The sequence below is a fragment of the Micropterus dolomieu genome, linkage group LG06 (genome assembly GCF_021292245.1).
Source record: "Micropterus dolomieu isolate WLL.071019.BEF.003 ecotype Adirondacks linkage group LG06, ASM2129224v1, whole genome shotgun sequence".
Taxonomy (NCBI): Eukaryota; Metazoa; Chordata; class Actinopteri; order Centrarchiformes; family Centrarchidae; genus Micropterus; species Micropterus dolomieu.
This window is the reverse complement of record NC_060155.1, coordinates 7,435,285-7,460,531: the sequence shown is the minus strand read 5'-3', so window position 1 is coordinate 7,460,531 and position 25,247 is coordinate 7,435,285. Positions and strand designations below refer to the sequence as shown.

The 25,247-nt window shown below is 38.5% G+C and overlaps 1 protein-coding gene across 1 annotated transcript in view; it reads right to left on the bottom strand.

The window, feature by feature from the left end:
* The window catches only part of ak5 (adenylate kinase 5), a 79,443-nt gene that overhangs the window by 14,037 nt on the left and 40,159 nt on the right, over window positions 1-25,247 (bottom strand). The window contains exons 8-11 of the mRNA XM_046051983.1: window positions 24,598-24,671; window positions 11,865-11,910; window positions 10,613-10,657; window positions 2,607-2,770 (exon numbers count right to left, since the gene is read on the bottom strand). Coding sequence (XP_045907939.1) covers window positions 2,607-2,770; window positions 10,613-10,657; window positions 11,865-11,910; window positions 24,598-24,671 — 329 coding nt within the window. The remainder of the gene's footprint in view (window positions 1-2,606; window positions 2,771-10,612; window positions 10,658-11,864; window positions 11,911-24,597; window positions 24,672-25,247) is intronic.

Here is a 25,247-nt window from a genome sequence, read left to right as displayed (position 1 = left end):
TATCAGCATTTTCTTAGCCTGAGAGCGCCGGTGTTACATTTTCCAGTGACAGCATGGAGGTATTTGTCTTTCTGCAACTAAACATGTTCATCTGTTTGTCTTTATGAAATAATCTGTGAGATCTTGGTGTTCAAGGTATTACTTTGTTAGCTCAGTCTACTGCACAGTTCTCACTGCTGTCATGTTTTCCCACTCGTCCTCCCAGAGATCACCTGTCAGTCAAACAGCGTGGGTGGTTCTGTGACATCTTTATTCTTTGATTTTATGTTCAGCCAAAATTGCAATCACTGCTTGTCCTTAATATCCTGTTATTGCATAAATTCCAAACAAACCACCTCTTCTGAGACTGTTTTCAAAACTCATGCTTTGACCATTTGTGCACATTTTTTAAGTGAAATGTTTGGTTGGCAATTGTTATTCTAATAGCAAATTAAACAAATCTCCTGTGAAATTCATTCATCACCGGCTCGCAAAAATGGGCTAAGAGGCACATAATCTTTTCATTGGGCTGTAGGCCTGATTCCAGCATGATTTTTCTTCTTGCCCTGCAAAACTACTTCACTGCAACCCAGAAGAAGGAAAAATCTATAACGCAGCGGCAAAAAGTAGTAAGTAATTTCCACGCCACGACATTTTAGAGGAGCATATTGTACTTTTTACTACTTAATACATGAATTATAATAAATTACATAAACCAGTGTAGTGTAGGTGTAGTATGTGGCCCAGTGGCCGACCGTGATACTCCATTATACGCCATTATCCTCTCAGAATAAAGCCTATGGTTCAAACCAGCAAGTTTAGGGAAAGCCCACACAAACCAAACTAGGAAAGATAAAAACTTTAATTCAAATGAATTAGTACTAACATTCAGTACACATAAATTTTCCCCATAGATAATGTTACAGGACCCACAGCAGGAATCTCTCCCAGTTTATTCATCAAATAGAAAAAAAGTCAAGCCAAGTTACCTATGACTCTATGACTTCCAAAGTTCATTTCAGCAAGAAACACCCAATCACAAGAGTTTAAAATCCTAAGTGTGTCTCTAAAAATCACAGTGCTGAGAAAACTGACAACACAGCTTAGGGATGGGGATCGACACCCGGTTCTAAAAGGATTCCGGTTCCAACATTTCTCAAAACCCGAAAATCAATAAGGTCCGAGCTTATTGATACTGCTATCGAGACTAGCGGGTCTGTAATAATATGTCTTGGGCCTCAAATCTGATTTGTCTTGAAACGTGATGGATAAGAAAACAAATGTTACTAATGATAGCACTGAAACGCAACCGGGACTGTTTATCATTAGGCTGCAGCCTCTGCTGCTCTCTGTCGGCTCCTACATACACACACACCAGCAGAGAGAGAGAGGCTGCGGTGGAGACGGTGAAGTTAAGTTCGCTCCAACTACCCGAGGAGACAACAGCTACTCTCATTACTGTAGGTACGTGCGATAAAACCTTTGCGAGTAAAAAGACAATACTTTATCAATACACCTGTGCGTAGGGTAAACATGTAGAAAGGGTTAATTTAATCATCTCTGTCCTCAATCTCTCACCCTGTATGTTTTTAACAAGCACAGCTAACGTTAACTTGGCAATTAGCCAAATGTTACAAACAAGCTAAATAGAAAGCTGTCTGTCTGGAGTTTAGACTGGCCTGTAGTCTTAAAATTTGGCACATGGTTAAAAACTCAGCTGCTGGCTGGGACAAACCAGCCGCTCCCCCCTGGACCAGGTAATGTTACCTGCAGGCAGTGACTAACAGCAGAGAGGAGGAGGAGGAGGAAAGAGGTCTGATACTGAGTTTTTTATTCTTTCTAAACATCACTCACTATTGTGATGTCAGATATTGAGTTTATTTGCTGTTGTAAACATTAATATGTTGCTGCTCTAGAAACAACATTTAGCTGTATTTAAAATATAAAATTCTAATCCTATAAATTATTTTAAAACAACCAGGCAGCTAATATGCACACTCGAATATATGTTTATTTATCACAAGTCATATGTCATCTCACATCAATGTTATCGCACATTGAATATTTTCCTCATACCGTGCAAGCCTACCTCATGCCTGTTGGGTCTGTTCTTCCCAAATAACACCAAATAATAGTATCAATATCAATAAAAATTAACAATCCCCATCCCTAACACAGCTGCTTAAATCAATTCACTTCTGAATTCTGGGTTAATTGTGGATGAATTCAGCACCTAAGGTGCCATGTATTGTTCTCAACTGCAACAACAAAGCGCTTTGAATTCACTAACGCTCTGATTTGCTCTTTTTTTAAAAAAAAACTGGCCTTTTCTCCATAGCAATGGCAAATGAGTCTCATGGATACTGTAGGATTTAGAGCTGTGATGGAAAACATTTGATTTCTCAGAAACAAATAAGAAAATAATTAAAACTGGTGGCCATAACAGACACTTACAGACAATTATCTTCTGTTTTATATGTTAAGTCATATTAAAGACGTGATTATAAGAAAGATTTGAAAGGGAAATACTGAATGGGGGAAACACTTCCTTAGCCAGCAGCCCCTGTCACCTCAAGCGTAGCTGGTTTTCTTTGACAGTAGAGAGAAAGAGAAAGTACCACACTGACCTCAGGCAACTTATCTCCCCTCTCTAGGATGTCCCGCAGGTGACGCCCTCTTTCGCCGTGAGACTGCAGCTCGTTACACAGCAGGTCACCCATGGCGACACAACGTAGGCCGAACCTCTCCTCCATCCGCTCACACTGGAGAGATTTCCCTGAGCCTGGACCACCTGAGAGTGCACGCACACACACGCACACACACACACACACACACACACAAACAAACAGATCAGTCCATCTTCGCAGTAATCACTGAGACTGAATGCAGTGAGGCGAGGATGAATAGGAAGACATTGAGAGGTGAAAGAAAAGCATGAAGGTGGGAGACAATAGGAAATAAAGGGGGGTGGGGGGTGGGGGGGGCTTGTGAGAGAGGGCGAGCTCCGTCTATGTGAGTACATGAGGGGAAAATGTGGAAAATGTGATGTGGGACAGGGGGTCGAGTTAAAGAGGGGAGATATAAGTGAGGAAACAGATAGCAGGTGGGTAGGTGAACTGTGTTTGTTTGTGTGTGTGTGTTTGTGTGCACATCACAGGTCTTATTCATTGCCTTGCTGAGGGCTCAGAGGCAGGTTCTCACAGATGATTATCATCTTCTCTCCTCTTACTGAATCTACCTGTTCCACCACCTTGGTTCAACACCACATACCACAGACCACACACTCCCACACAGTAGTAGGGGTCCTGTGTTCGGGGGCGTAGCATAAAATTCTGAACCCTGTACGTAGGCATTTGAACCTCCTCACATGAGAAAAAAGCCTGGGGATTGAACGTCTCCCTCTAGCTCTCTTTTCTCCTTCTTGACACGACAATTTCTGTCACTTTTCACAAGAACATCATAGTGTTCAGTATTCAAGTTGGGTTGCTTGTTTTCTAGAACAAGTAAATTTTCATTCATTGAATAGTTGGGAGCTGGGTGTTCATGGGCTTTAATTTTAAATGGTGTACTTGAGGAGCTCCAGGTCAAGCATCTACCTAGCTCGGTTACATTACATGACCTCCTTTGAACAAAAATGCAACTCTAATGTTTTTGAGGAGACGGCCTCCATATTTGACACTTAGAGCATCTCCCCATTCACTATGACAGCAGACTTTTCAATCTGCCTTTGAGTGCACCTGAGGAAAACTATGAACACTTTTGATTTCAGTTATACTAGTTATTTTCTAGCGTAACATGGCTCTTAATCAATAATAAAGATAATTGTTAGTTGCAGCCCTAAAATGTACAAAGACTTAATCTAACATAACCTAAACATTCGTCCAGCTGTAAAAGGGCTATATGTAGTTTCTGTAATGAAATGAATAATTTTTCTTTTCCAGTTTGTGAAGGGGTTGTAATCTCCCATAAAAATGATCCACATGCCGAGTTTTTCTGACAGCCAGTGCGCCTAATCCTATGTGAAGACAGTCCGGGTTGGATTTTCCGGAAAATCCTTTGGCTGTGACTGTATGCGGGCTCCTGAGCCTCTCGCCTTCTGATTCTGTGCCGTCCACAACAACACCGCAGCTAACAACATGGAGTCCACTAAAACCACAAAACGACTGTTTCCCAGAACAACACAGACTCCAACACAAACTCCATGTAAAGATAAAACCTGACAACAATGTTTCATGTGCTGGAGCCGTCAGGCCAAACGAGAATCAGGTTGACTGGGTGAAAAAACACAGTTTACATCAGAAAGGCTTGAGTCGACAAAACCAGAGTTGGCTTTTGTCCTATTTGACAGGTTAATTAACATTAGTGCAAAGCATGTGAAATATATTGTGCTTTTGTGTTTTAGTTGGCTCAAATTAGATAACGTTAGCTCGCTGGCCAACACCCAGCAGTTGCTAACATTATGCGGTGCAAAATACCGTTGTTTTTCTTTCCACATTACTTCACCAGCTAAAGCGATCCATTTACTATACATATTACTATCCTCTGTACCACCAGTATTATGTCAAAGTATTGATTTTAGCCTACAAGACATGATGTAACGATAAAAAGCAAATGTGGTGCGATTTGTTTATACTAGCCTATAGTGATGTAAGGCAGGGGCAGCCAGCTAATGTTAGCATGGATCTCCCGCGTATGCTTTGTAACGTTTAATTTAGATACTCAGGTACAGAGCTTCTCCACCATCTCTATCACTGTAACTTACGTGACCCACATAATATACTATAATGTAACATAACTGTGCAGGACAACAACACAGTGAAAGACCCATTCACTACAGTAACGTTACATACTGTATTTTAACTGATAAAGTATGGCCACAATCTCATTTATAATATTCAGTCTAGCTCACTAATCATTTCATTATCATCCAATACGTTTAGCTGAGCTGATATTTCTGAGCCTCCAGTGAAAGAGACACAATGATTGAAAAGGGGAAGGGAGCATCACGTCGGCTAAATGCAGTCAGTGTAGCGTTATCATGCAATGAGCTTGGATTAGTTAGTTAAAGCTGATAAAAGTATTACTGAGTTTCCAGCATGCTGTGTGAAGCTGTCTTCCGGTTTCAGTCTTTATGTGTCCGATTATGCTCGCTCATAAGTACAAGCACACAACAAGTTGCAATCTAAAAACCGCACCACTAGTGGCGAGTGAAAACTACATGTAACCCCTTTAAAGCCAGGTCTTAATCCTCAAAGGCCTTAGACCAAAATTTTAAAAGATTTAAAACTTTTTTTCCTTTTAAAAATCAAAAAATATTTCAGCAGTCTCAGCAATCTATCTGCTCCACTGCTGTGCTGTGAGGTCTGTAGGTGTTTTATCAATGGTTAACTGTATTACATGGCCATGAAGCTGTGTGAAGCATCAGTAGGAAGTAGTGATTTATCATAGCCAGCCTTCAGACCAGTAATGAAACTCAGGATGTGCTTCATCAGTATTCTCCTCGAGTCTGAGTGTCGCTGCGCTCTGCATTCAGAAACAAACGTCCTCATCACCATTTCCTGTGAGAGCACGGAGAGATATGAGCAGGGCTCGGCTCACCCTGGGGCGACGGTGAAGTCAGAAAAGGTCCATAAGATATCGAGGAGAGGGAGCGGTTATGGATTCATTCATTGTACATTCAGCATATATTCACTGACTTAATATATTTCAGCTGCCTCAAAATAGTGCACACACACACCCACACCGCCTCCATCACCTACATTGCTAGGAGTATTCCTCTGCTGCTTGACTGAAGCAAAAGCCCTGAGAAGCTTGTTAGGGATTCTCCTAGTTAGTCAGGTCAAACTCACTGTATAAATTGGCTCTGTGGGTAAAGACAGTTTTCTCTCTCTGAGACCATTTAAAATTTAGATGAACTGGCCATGACAGTCAAAGCTTTAGACAAGATAAAGTGCAAAATATTTTTTTTCACTTTATCTTTTCATTTGAGTTAATGTTCTGGCTCCCTACTAAGGTTAAATGACTTATTTACAAATATACACAGGATTCATTTTGTGCTCATCAAAAACAGGGCCTTTACAGCCTTACTTAAAATTTCACTTAACCCTGAAATAATTTTTTGGCCAATTCGGAGCAGTTGTGAACACAACATTGATATCTCCAGTATATATTAACATATACAGGGCTCTCAAGTTTTATAAAAGTTTGGAGTGAGATTACATCTGTTAGAGGAGGAGCCATTCAAATATTTGTAGCAGCGGCCCCTCGGCCCCGCTCAATTCTGTCAAGTTTTTGCTAGCAGTTAAATTTGACCTATCATAATTGACCACCACAAATAGAAACTATAATAGGCTACACATTTCAGCTTATGAATGGTGTTTTGTGTTGCCTTGATGACAGGGGGAGGCGGCTCCCACTTAAAGCCCTGTGGCTCAAGGTCAGCCATTTTCACCGTCATTAATTCACCGATTAATGATAGTGTTCCGTCCAGAACCAAAATATAGAAAAACATCTCTATTTCTTTCCTTTGTTTCAGGTAGCCAAAGCTAAGTACATATACTCAAGTACTGTACTTAAGTTAAATTAGAGGTATTTCTACTTAACTTGAGAGTTTCCTTTTCATGCCACTTTCTATTTCTACTCCACCACATCTCAAAGGGAAATATTGCTCATTTTTACTTAACTTCATTTATCTGACAGTTTCAGTTACAAGTTACTTTAAAAATTAAGCTTTTTACAAACAAAATATATGAAGAGTTAAAAAACTGAATGTTTTGTTATGAATTCAATTTCAGTTTATACAAATAGCCTACAGCTAATAGGCCTACATTAGTATTAGTTTTAGTCATTTGTCATGTAAAAGCATTTCATTTTTCCAGCTTCACAAACATGAAGATTTGCTGCTTTTCCTTTTGGTTATTTTAATGTAGTTTTAATAATTTTGAGGTTTTGACAAAACAAGCATTGTGAAAGTGTCACTTTGGGCTCTGGATAACTGTGACAACATTTCTCACTATTTTCAGAATCTTTACAATTGATTAATGGAGAATAATCAGCTGATCAATACATAATGAAAATAAGCATTAATTGCAGTCTGATACAACATTGTTCAACCTCAACCAACTACAGTAATGCATGAGGAATAATAATCTAATAATAGTCATTGGGGACATTTTTCTTTCTGCTTTGAATAGGCTACTTTTATCTTTAATAGGCTACTTTTACATTTTCCTGCTTATAGCCTACTTACATACTTTTACTTAACATTTTCAATGCAGTATTTTTTACTTGTAACACAGTATTTTTACAGTGAGGTATTAGTGCTTTTACTTTAAAAAGGATCTGAATAGGCTTACTTTTGGCTGCATCAGTAATAATTTAGCACGAATTTGGCTGTACTCTCGAACATCAGTTGCTTTCACTATATTTGATCACAGACAAGTGATTTCCTCAAGGAATCATAAAATCAAAATGCTACATTTCAATCTCTTAAGCTGCTAAATGCTCCACTATGTTCAGCAGTTGTTGGACAGGTAGCGCAAAGTGAATTTACAATTTGACAATGACCATTCTATGAAGGTGCATCACGAGTGACCCCTTTCACATTATCTTGAAACATTGTTAATATAAAAATTTAATTTCTAGCCACATTAAAAAGTGTGATTTAATCAGGCCAGTTTTAGTTCAACAGATTTGGCTGAAATCACGTTGACAGATATTGTATCACATTTCGACTCTGACCAAACCTCTATATTGCGACAGCCAGTGTAATATTTGATACCATTAATCATGACCTGTTAATACGCTGCCTCCAGTACCAGATAGTATCCACTGTTCAACTTTGGGATGGTTTCATTCTGATTTGTTCAAAAGAACTCATCTTGTACTTCATAATAATAACCTCGCGTTCTGAAGCACTTTTTCTGCACACTTCTTTAACTTTTCCACCAGTCTTTAATTGGCAGGCAGGTTTCCGTTGGGTAAACCCAAAGTAAAACCACCAAGTTCATCTCTCCCAACTTTTAATTAAAGCCGTTTTGAGGACATAACTGTAGTATTTTTTTCAATATACACAAGGAGGCTGGTGGGGAAGTCACACTGAAAAACAGCACCAAAAACAGCACAGAGTCAATCACCCCACCCCTCCACCCCCACCCCCATCCCCATATTTCTGCTTAATTCCTTGGAGCTGCTCTGATACTTGCTCTCAGCAGCATTTCAGACGGCAGGTAGATGGTCAGCAAGTGACCCAGCAGCAGCAGCAGCAGTGGAGCAAGTTTGAAAAACAGTGACAGCAGGAAACGAGGGTTGAAGAAGGGGCATTAACTTTTTATTTAGAAGTGAGGAGTTCTCATGCTGTGTCAGCGAATCTTGAGACAGTGTTTTCAAAGTCAGCATGATGTGGCAGGAAAGAAAACCTTCCCTATGAGGTGAGGTGTACTTATGTTGTACTGACTGATTACACAAACTACTTGCTCCACCAGATAATGAGTCATCATGAGCAAATTCACTTTTCTTACGGACCACGTAAGACAGTTAGGTCCTCATTTTAGTTTTACTTGCACTACACAATTTATTTGAAATTGCTCTTGACAATTTCAAATGCTATAAATAAAGCAAACACATTAAGTTTGACTAAACATCACGAGAAGATGCTTAGATTCAAGCAGCTGTGAACATTCGTTTTGTGGTTTTCATACATCATCGTGTCCACTTTTCCTGGAATAGTCGAGTGGCAGTGCCGTTTCATACGAATGTTTTGGTAACTGCCCTTTTATCAAGGAGCTTGATCTTGATCTTGATCTGCTTGAATTAAAATATGTCTCTGTTTATTCTCTGTTCATGATCCTTTGACCCTTGCAATGAAATGTTGAAAAATATATTCAAGAATTATTATCTTGTTGCCAGGCTAGGCAGCCAAGGTGGGAACACACTATTTTTAAAGCTGCACTAATCAATAATAATATTTAAATATTATAATTAATAATGCTGCCAGTCTGAATTGTTTCACAGATTGCTACTAGCCACCTGCAGGCAGAGGAGTGGGTGGTGAAAGGTTTAAGAGTTATCTGAGCAGAATGGTGATGGTTTGAGCTAACCGCAACAGGACGTACAAGCATGAAGATAACAGCTTATCAGGCAGCCATAGCAGGAGAAAAAAGTAGGATGAGACAGGTAATCATCTAAACTTCCAAAAAGAAGAAGTATTTCTTATTCTGATGAATCCCACTTCCTCTCATAGCATTCTGAAGGGATCCTAAATTGCTGGAAGCCGAAGACAAAATCATGAATGTGTTCACCGGTGTGGCCAACCTTTTATTATATGGTATAAAATCTGCTCAGGAGACACATTCGAGTCTAGGTGACAGTTATTATATGTGCAGTTGACATTTTCCTCCAATTATCTGCCCTTGCTGAGGGGAATCTATATGGATCTAACTCAACGTCTGTTTCTCAAATATTCAGACAAACTAGTGTTATTACCTATCAGTGAGGATTTGTTAAGTTGGTTGTAACATAAAGAATACACATTGCCATATGGGTGTGAAAGAGAGTACTGATTTCAATAATCATTTAGTGATCGTATCATTAGTATTTTTTCATGGAAGCAAGGTGAATGACTGTTAAAGTCGACTCTGTGTCCCAGAAGTCTTATTAACCTTCGTCTCTCTGTCCTGTCTTCAATTAGCAGACTGGGCCTCACTGCCTTATTGCACCAAATGATCACAAAAAAGCACCACGCTGGAAGTAAATAAGTGCATGTACTCAGCTGCTGCACCTGAGCATGAATTAGAAGCAAATAGCGTTTGTGTATTTCAATTTTGTGAGACAATTTACGTGAATTACTCTACATTTAAGAGAGAAATTATTTGTATTTATTTGTGCACTTTTTTTCAAACCTTTACATAACCAGTAATCCTTTGAGATACAATATCTTTTTCATGAGAGAAACCGGCCAAAGGGGCAGCATGAGATGGGTATCACTACATTTACTGTACCAGCATTACATGGGGAACACGTACATACTGACTCCTAACTTATTTAAAGTTTTAATGAGTAGAATCTTCCAAAAATAAACTATGCATAGACTCTCTCTAAAATAGACCCTCTCAAGCCTAAGTTACAACCCACTGTGTGTGACAATGTCTGTATCTGCAGAGACGCTGCCCTCAGCCTATATTTTATTATTATTTTGCTGTGTTGGGACATTTTGAACAATTGTGTATTTATTTAATATTACATATTCCACTGCTTCTATTCTCTTCATATAATAATCCCTGTCTTGCTTTCTAGTGATGAACAGTGTTGAAACAAGCCATGAAATTCTACAGGAGCAATGTCTTTTTGAATGCAACTTCTTCATCAGAACTGCAGTCTGAGTTTAGTTATCTTAAAACATGCAGAAAAATGTCAGAGCAGTTGATCATCTGATCTGTACTATTCTGTCTCTTTCTGCAGCGGTGTGTGTGTGTGTGTGAATGAGGCCAGCTTAACTAACATCCATCCCGGCAGACAGCAGCTGCTCATTATTGTCCTGACTGTGTGTGTGTGTGTGTACTTTCAGCTCTTTCTAATGAGGTAGGCTTCACCAGTGCTGAGGTGTGTGTGTGAGCACTCGGCTTCATGTACTTACCCATCATGAAGATGACCTTTGGTTTCTTCTGTTCTGTACAATAACCTGTCAGAGGAAAGAAAATCAAAGTTTAACATGCGGTTCAGGTCAACACACAGCATCATACACACACACACACACACACACACACACACACACACATACACACACACACATACACACACAGCCTTGTGTCACTATCTTCGTGGGGATCCACCACTGACATAATGCATTCCCTACCTGTAACCCAATTCTAACTTAAAACCAAGTCCTAACCCTCAAATATCCCTTTAAATGTGACCCTACGGATAAAGTAATGTAAGTTTTTTTTTTTTTTTTTGCTGTTTGTTTTTTACACAACCATAAATAAATTTTGGATAAGGATCCCTTGAAGTTACCTAATAAAGAATTGAGGCCATATGTACTGAACACAACATTTTACACAAAATACACTAATAAAAGCCTACATTATGAGACAAATGTCTGACATCTCTGTACAATTTCTTGTTTCTTATATACACACTGGCCCAGTGAATAAAGCCCCAGTGGGCTCTAAAATGGAGCTTAACAATCTATCAACCTCATTGTTTTTCTTCAGGACAAACTATTTTATTAATAATAGGATCTTGTGAAAAGGAAGGAAGGTCCCACGCATTAAATTTTATTTTCTTTTTCAGCTGTTATAGACCTTTATCTCAGTGGACAGTTTGAATTTTTTCCATTGAGGCGTTCCTAAGCAACTAGCAATGTTATGAATGTGGTTCATGCTAATTTGCCAGCCAAATTTTTGGCTAAACGTAGGGTTTGTCGTCCTTTAATCAGGCAGCTCCTCCTCTCTGCCCTCTGCCTGCTGCAGGGTGATGTTAGTGTAGCGACAGCTATCTGACGAGATAAACATCAGGTCTAACTGGAAGCAGTGAATCAACAGATGAGCCCTCCTCCCCTTCCATTACACAATCAATACTGTTGATGCAGAGCAACGCTGATGAAGACACACACAGACAAACGCAGGGTTGCAGGGAGAAGTTCATTCAGGCATCTGCTGAATAACAGTTACATGACATATGTGACATTTACTGAGATGGAACTGTGTGTGTGGAAATGCTGAAGTCTGGAGTCGGCTGCTGGTTTACAAAAGGGAGAGGAGGATAAATAATAAGATGAATCATAAGATGTGAGGTTTTATTGTCTCCTGCAGCTTATAACGTGTTTGTGGGTATTTGTACTGTTTACATAGAGACAATCAATTAAACCAATAATTTCATTAACTCACTTTCTGTGGTTCCTTCAGCATACCCAGTCTCTTCCTCCTCTTCAACCTGGACAGACAGAGAAATTCAGAGATATATTTGTTTCAACATTTGTTTTATAAATGTTCCCACTTCTCAAATGCATTTTTTTGTTTTCTCAGTATGCTGTGTCATATATGTGGTCTAAGATAGAGGTAGAGACAGACACTACGTGGCCAAAAGTAGGTGGTATAATCATTCTCTCAATCTCCTTTGTTTCAAGGGATTGTAAATTGAATATCTTTTGGGTTTCTTAGTCTGACTGAACAAGACATTTCAAGATGTCACCTTGGGCTTCAAGAAATTATGTTTATTTATATATTATTATTATTATTATTATTATTATATATTTTATAGACAAAACAAATAGATTAATAATTAAATTAAGTATTAGTTGCAGCTCCATTAGACATTATGTAATAGCTGAACATCTCACAGCGCAGTCGTCGCAGAGCTGAACACACACACACAAGACTAGTTTACAAAACGAAATGACTGATAATCTCCACACTGCTGTATATTTGAAAAACACAAATTATGAGCCATGTTTTCCTTGTTTTCCTCCTTTTTTCCTCCTCTTTTTGTGATATTGTTTAACTTACATATTACTAACTAGACTTATCAAATGAGAAAACTAAGACTAGACTAACACTACAGACCCGTTTAAAATATCTTTCTGAAACTGGCTCCCAGCTTTGTGCATGTGGTTCACTGTCATGCTGAAACCAGAAAGCACCATCCCCCAAACTGCTGCCATAAAGCTGGAAGCACAATATTGTTTAAAATATAATTGTGTCCTGTAGCCTTAAGATGTCCATTTTCTTCTGGCCAAAAAACACTGTAGCCCTAATCTAAGAGATTAGAGGAAATCGAATAAGAGATATAAAGGAAAGTGTGACGAAATAGAAAAAAAAAGATAGGAGAAGGAAGAATAAGACAGACTGCCGAGTAAACCCTCAGGCTCCCTGAAGCAAACTTTCAGCCGCCGCATTCGCTGAATCATCATTACAGAGTTACAAACACATGTCAGCGTCAAACCAGGACAGAAATATTGGCTAAAAGACATTTTCCACTTGGCTTCATCTGTTTCTAGAGGAAATCTGATTCATTCCATCCAAGTGCATATCAACTACTTCAGATATTATAGACCATTTAAAAAATTATTTCTCCCAAGTCTCATTGCTGCAGGTTTCCATGGTTGGGGCATTGGCATCTTTCTGGCACAAATGATCTGCAATTGACTCGAGTGATAGCATAAGAAAAAATCATGAATTCTAATAATGTAACTGTCGGGTGACACCAGAAACTGACATACAAAAGCCTGCATAGCTGTTATTAAAAAAGGTACACTGGGATCACTGCTGATCTTTGTGAAGTACTATACTGTGTGTAGAGAGGATGATATATTCTGAGCCATGACAGAGACAAGAGCAGGAACCCTTTAAGTGTCGCTAGGCCAGTATTTAATTTTGTCTTCATTAAGTTTAAATAAAGGGAGGTAAATCGTTTCCTTATGTAGTTATTTAGTAATCTGATCCCTCAAATAATTTAAAGCTGCTATAATCAATATTTTTATATTAACAGGGGATTACAAAGATTATTATTGCCTGACTCTGTAATTCCCCTCAGCTGTATGATTAAATAATTGATGCTCTAACTTAAAGATGCATTCATTGATTGTGTTGGCCACTTGGGGACAGTAAAACAACATAACAATGACATATTTTCGCCTCATAAAGTGGATGTGACAAACATGTTAGCAGACGGTTGCTTATTTACATACCCAGCAGATACAGAGTAACATTATCATCCATATGGAGCCAAATATTCACTCTCCTTTTAGCTCTGTTTTGGTCTCCACCAGCTCTTCAGGGAAATCTCTGGTTCTTTTGCAGTTAAATGCTCCACTATGTTCACCAGCTGTCTGCGGTTTGGTAGTGTACAGGTAGTGTACAGTGGGTTTGTAAGAGCATTTTAACTGAAAACAGCTGCCTGCAACAACACTAATGAGCAACTGAACCAAATAGTAAAGTTGGCTGCAAAACCAAAAGCTGAAACACGTCTGCTGAGTTGGGTGATAATTTTCTGTTCATTACGAGCGGCTTCTTTCACATTACACACTTTACACATGACCCCTTGCAGCTTAAACTTATTCCCTAGAATAAATCATTTGTACCCTTCCATTGCTAACTAATAAAATTACTAATAACTTAATTGCTCCCACTGACGTTCTTGTAGCCATATGAACAGCCTTAGAACAGTGGCAGTAGCAACAAATATATTATGTCAGAGTAATCTGTTATCTCCATAAATATTAATGTTTACGGGATGTCAAACATAACACAATGTTTAAAAGCCGAATCCCAACATGCAGTATTTCTGTCTAAAATAATGTGTTCATTTGAGGGAATGCAAATTGATGACACAAATGACTGAATAAAGAGAAGATAATAATTACTATATTGAATGGATGGTTTAATAATATAAATTAATGATTTGTAATTTGGCTTGGGACAGTGTGAGGGAACAATTTATCAAATATTTCATCCCCTAGTTGTTTAATGGACTCTCATTAGTAGTTAAGTGCTGTTTCATTTCTATTCACATCATGACGAGGCAGAGATGGTTAATGATTAAAATGTTAGTGGTTCTTTTAAAAGGCACACAAAGTGTCATGCAAGCAAGTTGTGGACAGAGTACAGAGGGAATGTCAAGAGCACAGATCAGTTTCTGTGCTTGATCTTCTCACCAAGATGTATAACTTGAAAGTTCCTTTAAAAACCTAGATTCTGACAACCACCAGCCTTATGATGTTTGTTGGCAGTAGTGACTATTCAAATTGTGCAACACATTTACAAAAATCTGATTAGGAACATAAACCAGGTATTTATTGTCTCTCAGGCAAGCAGCTATAAAAAGAAGTCCAAACTATTCATTATTTGCTTAATTTCCTCCATGTTTCCTTTCACTTCCCACCAAAAATAAAAAAATGAATGTGTAAAAAATGAAAATCCGGCACATTTGAGATGTCTAATGTGCACATAAATGCAGCATGAGATGCCAGCTTAGTGTGGATAGAAATACATATTAATGTTCTCATTCTCCTACTGTGCCCAAGTAATTCAACTGAATTGTTGTGGCATTTAATATTAAATCAGCATGTGACAAAAAGATAGCTAGAAGTGTTTGACCCAGATCGGACTTCCAGGTTGAAAGCATATGTCTATGTTGAAGTGTCAAAGCCCTCCAGCGACCGTAGTGATTATAACGGGATCAAAGGAGGAAGTCAGGTGACGTCGTTGTAAGGTCCATGTGGGGAGGAGGTCAAGGTGGACGGATGGTTCAACAAAACATTGGACTTAAACACGTCTCACAACTCTTCTCCAGTACACCACGCTTTATTCCCCTAAGTTTACCGCTGTCGTGCGTTCATCAGGGTGGTGCCTGAGGCTGTTATTAGTGATACATTGGTACGTCTTGATATGTCGTGGTCAATATATCACCATAGATACACATATACAAAACTTTACATTAATCTTTTACAATAGTTCATCTCAAAAACTGTAAGAAACATATCGATAACCATAAAGAGAGGAAACATTACAATCAACTTTTCACATTCAACCAATTTAATTCAGTAAATTACTGAACAGCTTCACTGGTCTCAAAGTAAGAAACTGTTGTTTCTGTTTCCTAACAGTCAATGGATTTTTTTTTAAAGCATGACCACAATTATCCCTTTACCACCTGTTTATTGTTGTAACGGTATGACAAAGTTCCCCTAACCTTAACTAAGTACTTATTTTAACCCAAACCACAATCATTCTCTAAACCTAACCAAGTGGTTTTTGTGCCAAAACCTAACAATAAAGTTGTCACATCATAAAACAGAATTATTGTTTTGGAAGACACACACAAATTATGTCATCAGGTCAGAAAACACTGCTTTGTCGTTCTACAGAACGTGAACAACGTTTTGCCACTTAATTTGAAGGATTGGTTGTTTAGTGAAATACTTGAAACACAAGAAAGAAGATCTTCTAAATATAGTGTTATAATAACTAATAAATCTGTCTTACTAAGTTTTGGACACAAGATACTAGATAATAGTTATTCAACAAATAACAAAGTGAAAAAAATCATTATGAATATATATATATATCTATATATATATATATATATATTCATGAATAACACAATGTACTAGATGATTATCAATGAAATGGCTTAACAAAAAGAGGAAAGACAAGATTACAAAAATGGTTTAAAAATATATACATTTCTATACTGTGCTGATGTGTTTCACTGAATTGATGCTATGTGAAATACACAATGCTCTCCTGGTTTTTTTACTGTGCCCAACCAAAGAAACCGACTTGTTTTTGTGCTTTACAGATCAATTTGCAGTATGGAGACAGGTAACTGTCAGTAAATGTCAGAAAACAGCTCTGCATCATTTGCAAACAAATGACATCTATTACCAGCACTTGACCTCACATTGCTCTGAAACTGAGTTAACTAATAGCCGTGATTTAGATGAAGTGGAGCTGCAGCTACATACAGTAGGAGAACAGTAGAGACACAGAATAAAGTGAAGCGCAGCTCTGTTAGTGTTAAATAAATGCAGTCAGTGTGGGGGAGTGCTGGGTGCCAACGAAGAGCCAGCTTGGCATGTGGGTACACCAACTGGTCTGATGACTCAGAGAGACAGAGAGAAACACACGCACAGCACACATTGCTTACACGTGATGGAGACGAGGCATGTATACAAACACTGTACAAAAATTAATTCCTGGGAAGTTGACACTGTATGTTGGTAACGGTTATGTGATCAACACAGCGACACAGGTACAGTCAAAAATATTGTGATTCTCAGGACAGACCACGAAACAAGTCTGCTGAAGAAATGCTGGTGAGACAATCTTTATGCAATAGGTGTTGAGATATTTAAGTCCGGACCAAAGTGGTTGACCAACGCAGGATAAACTGCAGATTAAATGACCAGATTTGACTGATCCAGTGAACTAAATCAATGTGCTTTGATGCAACAACTGTGTAATTTCAATGCAGTCCTGCTCATTAAAATTCAGCCTCATCCACAATAGTCAGATACAACCAGATATATTTAAGAGATAGCTGCTGTACCACCTTGGTAGAAACAGAACATCTAAACCTCTACTGGCTGACAAATCTCTATTGTGTGTTGTATTTTTTTCCAAACCAAATTTGGAAACCACTGGTGAGACTCTGGGTAGTTTCTTGTGGACACATGAAAATAATGGCCTTAATGTGGTTCTAATGGGGACGTCAGGGGGTTAAATGGTTTCTCCACAGAGGAAAATCTTTTTCTTCAGTATATGTCATAGCTGTTTGCCCTTTGGAATTTGAGGCATAATAATTTTTAAAACTTTAGCAGTTTCTACGGAAGCCCTGAGAGGCAAGTGAAGGGGTAAACATTTCTGGTGATTCATCTTCTAAAGCCACTTTCACACTGCCTTATTTTCTGGGAGTATTACGCCAATATGCCAGATAGCTGCACTGTATGTATCACTGTAACTTACACTGTACATTTCCAGATAAACTGGCTTGTCGTTGACCATTTTCTCTCTGATCGCCTGCCATTCACCGGTCTTGTGCTGTGGGGCCATATCGCTAAAATGGCATAATCCTTGTTCGCTGTGAAGCTTCGACTGTGAAGTTGACACTCGAATCAGGCTCCGGCCATTGAAGCATTAAATCTTCAGGGTTAGCCCTACTAAATTCCGTAAAATTTCATCCTATCATCTGTGTCCCAGGCGGCAAAGTTTTTGGCAGGTGAAAACAAGTTTTGGCAGGTGAAAAAATTAAGCCTGTCTTCAGCAAAAAACCACCATTTGGTTACAGGGATGGTTTTCTGTGAAAACACCTCTGAAAGTTCAATAAAGTGTTTGCCATCCAAGCTACTGATTTCCAGTGCAGTTACAATGCAGGTGTTAACAATAGATTAATTCCCCATTGTTTGCAACAAGATGCTTGTATTGCATTTGTTCCTACTCAGTTGGTTTATTAATGACTCTGTTGCAAAAGTAGCTGAGCTACCTGGATCCAAAAATGCATACGTTGTCATTGCCTTGGTTCCCTTTTGTGAGCGCAGTTTTCCTTTACCGGCCCCGGTGACGGCAAAAGTTTCCTTCATGTGTACAAGGGCACTTGAAACAGACTGCTGCTCACAATGCTTGCTTGCTGTGTGTGGGATGCAGTCGAGAGCATTCTTGACATTGAGCTTTCTCTTTCAAATATGCAAAACACAGACCTTTGCTTCGCAGGAAGTCGATCTTTTCCTTGTGTGGCTTAGCCTTGAATTTTCTGCAGACTGTGAGACTGTGTTGCTCTCCCTTCCAATAAACAGAAAGCTAGCTGTTTGCGTCCACTGACACATTTAGTGTTTTTGGTGTAGGTTGTCAATCTTGAATTTGTTAATTTGTTTTCAGTTTGGGAGGAGGCATATTGTAGTTTTGGTTTCTGTTGCAAAGGTTCTTTTGGCCTGGTGGTGGTTTACTGTATGTTTCCATAGAGTAGGTGTAGTATATATCTAACTTGCTTGTTGACAAATTCGACAAAATCCTTGAATTTCACTCTTGTCTTTGTTTCTTCTTGTAGGTCGCATGCAGACTTTCTCCAAGCTTCTTTTGAGTTTGTATGGGAGCTTGTTGGCCAATGCCTTTATGTTAGCTGTATTGTCCAAGTCAGAGTGTTTCGAACCTCTTTCATCCATTCCTCACATTTCCAGAAGAAATCATTTATTGACTTTGTTGTAGGACAGAACTGAATGTTAGTCAGCTAGAACACTAGGAGGCTCTGTGATATAGACGTTCTTGCCAGTTGAGTTAGGCACTTGTCTGTCAAGAAAACAGTTGTCTGAAGTAATGCAGAAATGTTGTACTAAGCTGCACAGTTCTATCACCAGGAGCAAAATTAATCTCCTCCATGTGAACACAGAAGTCCTACAGAGTACTAAAGACTTATTTTTTTTTATCATTGAACCAATTCTTTTGATTGTTCAAGAATTCTTCATCAGACATAAATCTTCTCAAACCAGAATTTAAATCGGAAAATTCTTCCTGCAAACCACTGAAGTCCACACAGCGTTTGCATCATCTTCCATTAATTGCTCAATATGCTTTACCATGCTCCATAACTGGGATAGCTTATACCTGCGTGCCTGGAGTTGTCTATACTTGTGTTCTTCTACAGCCTTCTCAGTCATTTTTACTGTCCGTTTTTCACTGTCTTGTTCATCCATCACAAGCAAAAGTTTCCACACTGAATTAGTACAAATGTCAAAAAGCCGTAGGGTGATCTTAACACACACTGCGTACCACTTTGTCAGCCAAACGGCGGCCTTTATTATGTATTTTCTTAGACAGTGGTGCGCACACCCACCGCACTCCTTGTGGCTTCAGTTAATGATCCGTAGCAGAGCAAGGAAAGTTACGACAGTTTCACCGTGAAGTTTCCTCGTTCAGTCCTTTGTTTTGAGTCAGGCCGTTCCAAAGTCCATTAATCCATGCAGAGCGAGTATTTTGACTAATAATGTAGGTTTCCACTGAATGAAGCCCTAGCTTGACGCTCCATCCACTCCCTTCATCCGAATCCACATCATTAAATCCACAGGACCACTCACAAAAAATGTATTTGTTTACTGAGTTAGCAACAAAACATCAGCACAGGAAAATTACAGAAAATGAAAATGATTAATTATTGAGAGAAAAGAAAGAGGGAGAGAGAAGGGTTACAAACTGTCGTGAGAGTATTCCCAAGAATTAAAGGTGCATGCGGTTAAAAGGAAAAGGCCGTAACAGTCCTTTATTCACATTTTAGATAATTATACAATTAACTCCTTGCATTACTGTAAATATTACCTGCATGAACCTGTAAATACTGTAAATATCCCCTTCAATTCTCTCTTCATAAATCAATCATGTAAATTACTGTTAACACATAAATTAAAATGGCTTATCAGTAAACTGCATTTAGGCTCCTACACTGACCAAAACCGACATGATTCATCTTCTGCTTGACATAAATATTAAATTTCACTTATTTTGGGAGTTTTGGAAGGCAAAGTCATTAGGATGAATCCTCTGATGATTATGATGTCTGTGCTAGATTTCATGGCAAACAATCCAAATTGTTGTTGAGACTCACATCATCATGTCTAGTGCTCTGGCTCTTGTGTGGCTAAAAATCCCTCTGACATCTAATGGAGCAGGATGATGACGTTTGTTTCAGAAACATCTTGTGCTGCTGCTATCTTTATTTCTTCTAATAATGTCTTCACATCACACTGAGTCACCTGTGTGAGCTAATCAAATAAGATGTGGCTGCGGTCCCTCAACTCATTATTTTCAGACCTCAGGACTACGAACTGCCATGTCTGTCAAAATGAGTCTGAAGACACTTTGGTGGACTGAAGCGTGCTCATCATCATCATCATCCTCATCCTCATCCTCCGTCATCCATCCATCACCCATCCATCATCACATCCATCCATCAACATCGCATTAGTGATGTGATGTTATGATTATGGAAGTTTGTTTAAACTAATCATTTATGTGGCTCTTTCACTTGCTAATGCAAAGCCTTAAATAGTTTTTACATTTGACAAATCCTTAATCTTTTTTTTCTGCAGTGATCCCCTACATTTCTCATAATGCCTTTAGACAGTATCCAGAGAACAAGCCTGGAGCTGTGGCGTTTATCTGTTTGCTATGTTATATACTTTGGGGTAAACATTTCCTCAGGTTAGTTGTATACCATATCACTTTTTCAGAGGCAGATACAAAATGTTTCATTTAGGACAAATAAATTGTTGCTTTGGCAATAAATCACCAAATAGACGACTTCCAGCAGAGCTTGGGAGCTACGTCAAGGCATGACATGGAAGTCATATATTTAGTTATAATGTGAGGAAATGACAGTTTGGGACAAAGTGAAAATACAAATCAATGACAGAGCCTATAGGGATCATCGTTGGACATTTTACTTGGAGATATTTTGGTGTAATATTCCCGTAACGCAATTGAAGAAACTGCTCTTCTCTGATTGATTTCTCCTCTGTCTCCCTGTTGGAAACAGTTTCAAAACAGTAAGACTACAGCGACGCTCTTGTTCTTTGATTCTGAAAGTCTGACACCATAATCTGATGTTTGTCTTTTTGATCTTTTAAAGATTCATCCTGGTATAAATTACATGTACATTTACATTGTTTACATTTACCCAAATATTGATGGGACTATGAAAAATACACCATCATACAAAAAAAATGGAAGAAAATGCAGAAATGCAAGGCACATCCACATTAGTTGTTCTTTCATTAGGAATGAATAAGAGGTGGTGAAAAGCATGAAATAACTGGAGGAAAATGTCAATGAGCTTTGACACAAGAGACCCAAAAATAGCCAATCTGCCCTTCTGTCCCCCTCCTCCGCCACCTTCTGTGGATCAGCACGCTAACTAAATCCATCTCCGTCTCATATCCGAGGTCACAAATATGGCATGACAAAGCTGCATGGCGTCTTTGTTCCACTTCACAAAAAAAGTGTGACCGTTCACCAGAGGAAGGCCCATCACTGTCTTCAATGAGCAGGCTGCCGGTATTTGTTTGCACTCGTCCTCCATCTGCTCTGTGGTTTCCTGTACAAGGATTACCACTGTATTGTATTGATAGACCAGGCTTTATCCTGTCTCTGAATGTGTCTGAATAATGACGAGTAGGTGACATTGTTCAATAATTATCGATCAGCCTCACTTAAAGTTCACTTTTATCTGGCATGGCCATAGAATGTGTAAAACATAGACGTAGTCTCTGTGATGTCACCCATACAGTCCCCTCCAAAAGTATTGGAACGGGAAGGCAAATTCCTTTGTTTTTGTTGTTCACTGAAGACATTTGTGTTTAAGATCAAAAGATGAGTATGAGACAAGAATTTAGAATTTCAGCTCTCATTTCGTGGTATTCAGATCTAGATGTGTTAAACAACTCAGGACATATCACCCTTTGTTTGATTCCACCCATTTTTCAAGTGACATAAGGCTGCATTTATGTCAGCAAGGGAAAGTAACACATTTACTCAAGGACTGTACTTAACTACCTTTTTGAGGTACTTGTACTTTAGTATATCCCAATACTGCTACTTTATACTTCTACTTCACTATATTTCTGAGGGAAATATTGTATTTTTTACAAGACTAAATTAAAGTAATTTGTAACTGCCATAGTTTTTTATTTTTTATTTTATTTTACATACAGAACATATAGTATTAAATAAAATGCATTGCTATAGTTATAAGCTATAGCTATCAAATAAAGGCCCCTAAAACCCTCACAAGAGGGCTTTTGATTAAATTCAGGTTGCATTTACATTAGGTCATTATGCCCTGCGACAAACTAACAGGAAAGCCCCTGAAGTCCTGAATCTATATCTTGCTGCACATCATAATAATGCGTGTGTACAAATTATAGTGAGTACTTTACCTTTTGAAATTTTAAGTACATTTTGCTGGTAACACTTCTGTACTTTTACTCAAGTAGAATTTTGAATTCAGGGCTTTTCTTTACCTAATATTTTTACACTGTGGTACTTCTACTAAAAGCATCTGAATTTGTCTTCCACCACTGATGTATGCATGAGAGTATTTCAGACATGTTTGTATCAATTTCTTTAATACTTGAAAGGAGTTTGCATGTAACATTTACATGTTTTTTCCCTTTCTTTTTTGAATGCCTCTCCCATCAGGGGTTGGGCCAGCCAGCTTGACGCTCGGGATTCGATCAAGAGATTTGGCAGGTGTGCAAGTTGGCATCTCCAGGTACCCATACGGCCCTTCTCTAAATAGATTTTAGCATCTCCTTGGAGACCCACAATATGTATTTTGACTAAATAGATAGTAAAAACAGGTTTCATAAATATAATCAATGATGGCTCTGTTATTGTAAGTGTTAAAGTGTCCCAGTAAGCAATGACAATGTTACAATGAGTCAGCATGAAACTGAAGCAGCTATCATCATTAATTTCATTAGTTACACCTGTACTTTTCCTACGATGACATGTAGTTATCCTGAGCAGTTCTACACAGGGAGTAATAGTGATCTTAAGTACTGGTATGAGATCATTATTTAGTTTCAGCCAACACCCCACACAGACAGTCACAGAAAAAGTATGTGAACCCTTTGGAATTAACAGGATGTTTGCACTAATTGATCATAAAATGTGATCTGATCTTCACACAAACAATTATATGTTTTATGTTTATATTAAGAGAGCGATTCACACCAGCCGTCCCCAGAATATTACTGAACTGAAACAGTTTTGTAAAGAAGAATCGTCCAAAATTCCTCCTGACCATTGTTCAGGTCTGATCTGCATCTACAGGAAATATATGGTTGGTGTTCAATGAAAACATATAATTGTTTGTGTGGTATTAGTTTAAGCAGTGTGTGTTTGTCTATTGTTGTGACTTAGATGAAGATCCGATCACATTTTATGACCAATTAATGCAGAAATCCTGGTTATTCCAAAGGATTCACATAATTTTCCTGCGACTGTATGTAGATATTCAACACTATAATCAAGAGGAAGAAAGGGGATGGAGTCATTAAATGAGATTTGACTCATGAAAAAGCCCCTTAAACAACATTAGGGCCAGCTTTGGATATTAAACCTCTGAAAGAAAATTGCCACGAGCAGCTCAAAAGTGTGAATTCAGTGCAGAAAAATTAAGTGGAAGAGGAGCGTACAAAAAAACGAAGAGAAGGTGGCAGAGAGAGTGGAGCCATTTGTTTCCAGACACTCGGAGGATGGGAAACGAGACAGAGGGTCAGGGTTATGCTTCACTGCAGCACCAGGACTGCGTGGAGGAATGATACTCGTCTGCAACCTCGCCAGGCATTACACAACAATAATCTTCATCTCTGGACATGTGCTTCGCTGAATCATCCAGCCTTTGAAAATGAGTTCAGCAGTAGCCATTTTTAAAAAGATCATTTGCAAACTGTCACTTATCTTTGGCAAATAAAAGAACGAAGAGAGTGAAAGCGGAGGATGTAGAAAAATGGGGGATAAGAGGGCTTTAGCTTGTTAGTGGGGGTGATTCAAAAATGTATACTGTAATAGCATAAAAACATCAATGTGAAAGGACGATATTGGTATTAAGTTACCTCAGATGTCAGATGACAAAGCTCAAATGAGGTTTTTACGAAGAATACTGAGGACAGCATTTAGATGTTTGACATTTACCTCACTCTCTTATCTTGAATGCATTACACGGAGTGAGTTTATAGCTTCATTGTGTTGCTAAAGGCTGCTGAAGATTGATAGATAAAGTTGCTGCTGTTGGAATCAAACTTAATTAATGTAGTGACATTATAGTAAGAAACTACTAATTGTATTCCTCTGCTTTAGTAGTTGTGCTTGATAGGAAAATCACCCCAGGTTGTCTGACTCTTACCTTAATTAACAGTGCTTGGTATCAAACCTTAATACAGGTCTTGTTTGCACATTCTTTGATCAGATATGTTCTTTAACTAGATTTGTTCTTTGAACTTTGCCAATTTTCTACGATTTGTATTTCATTGCTGCTCAGTATTTCAAGACAACATATAACACTTCTGCAGATTTCAAAACATGTCAAAACCACCTTCCACATTCAATAAGTATAAATGAATCATCACCTTACCTCATCGTACTTGCAAGCAACATCTGTGAGGCTGCTGGTTTCACCCAGCAGGCTGAGATCCAGCTCACTGGGCCCTGAAGACAGAAAAACAGAACAATCATCAAACTCTGTGAATGGGGGCCAGAGATTCTGCTAATTTTTCATGGGGGCGCCCAGGTAGTTGTTATACTCAAGGAGTATAAGAGTGTTAGACTGTACATTTTTAACTGTTTAAATAAAGACTGTTATCTAGAATAAATAAATGTGTGTTCTACATTTTAACAGTTTCACTCATGCACCATTGATCATTTGTCTTCCAGGCAGTTGAGTTGCTGCCTTCATGAGTGCCACATTTCATCAGTCTCTAGTTTTTTTTATGTGACACATGTCCATGTTACATTCAAATTCTTAAGACTGCAACTAGTGATTATTTCAATTTTAACACTGATTTAATGAATCACCTTTAGGACCTTTTCATGCCTTTACTGGACGGTGACAGCGGAGAGATAACATGAAACGAGTAAGAGGAAAATAAAATGAATGTCCCTAGCTGGATGGTCGGCCTCTTAACAACTAAGCCAAAGGGATGCCATAATTATTCCAGTCATTCAATATAGATGAATCTATTAATGTTTTCAATAAATTGTCTTATCTAAAGTGTAAAACATGTC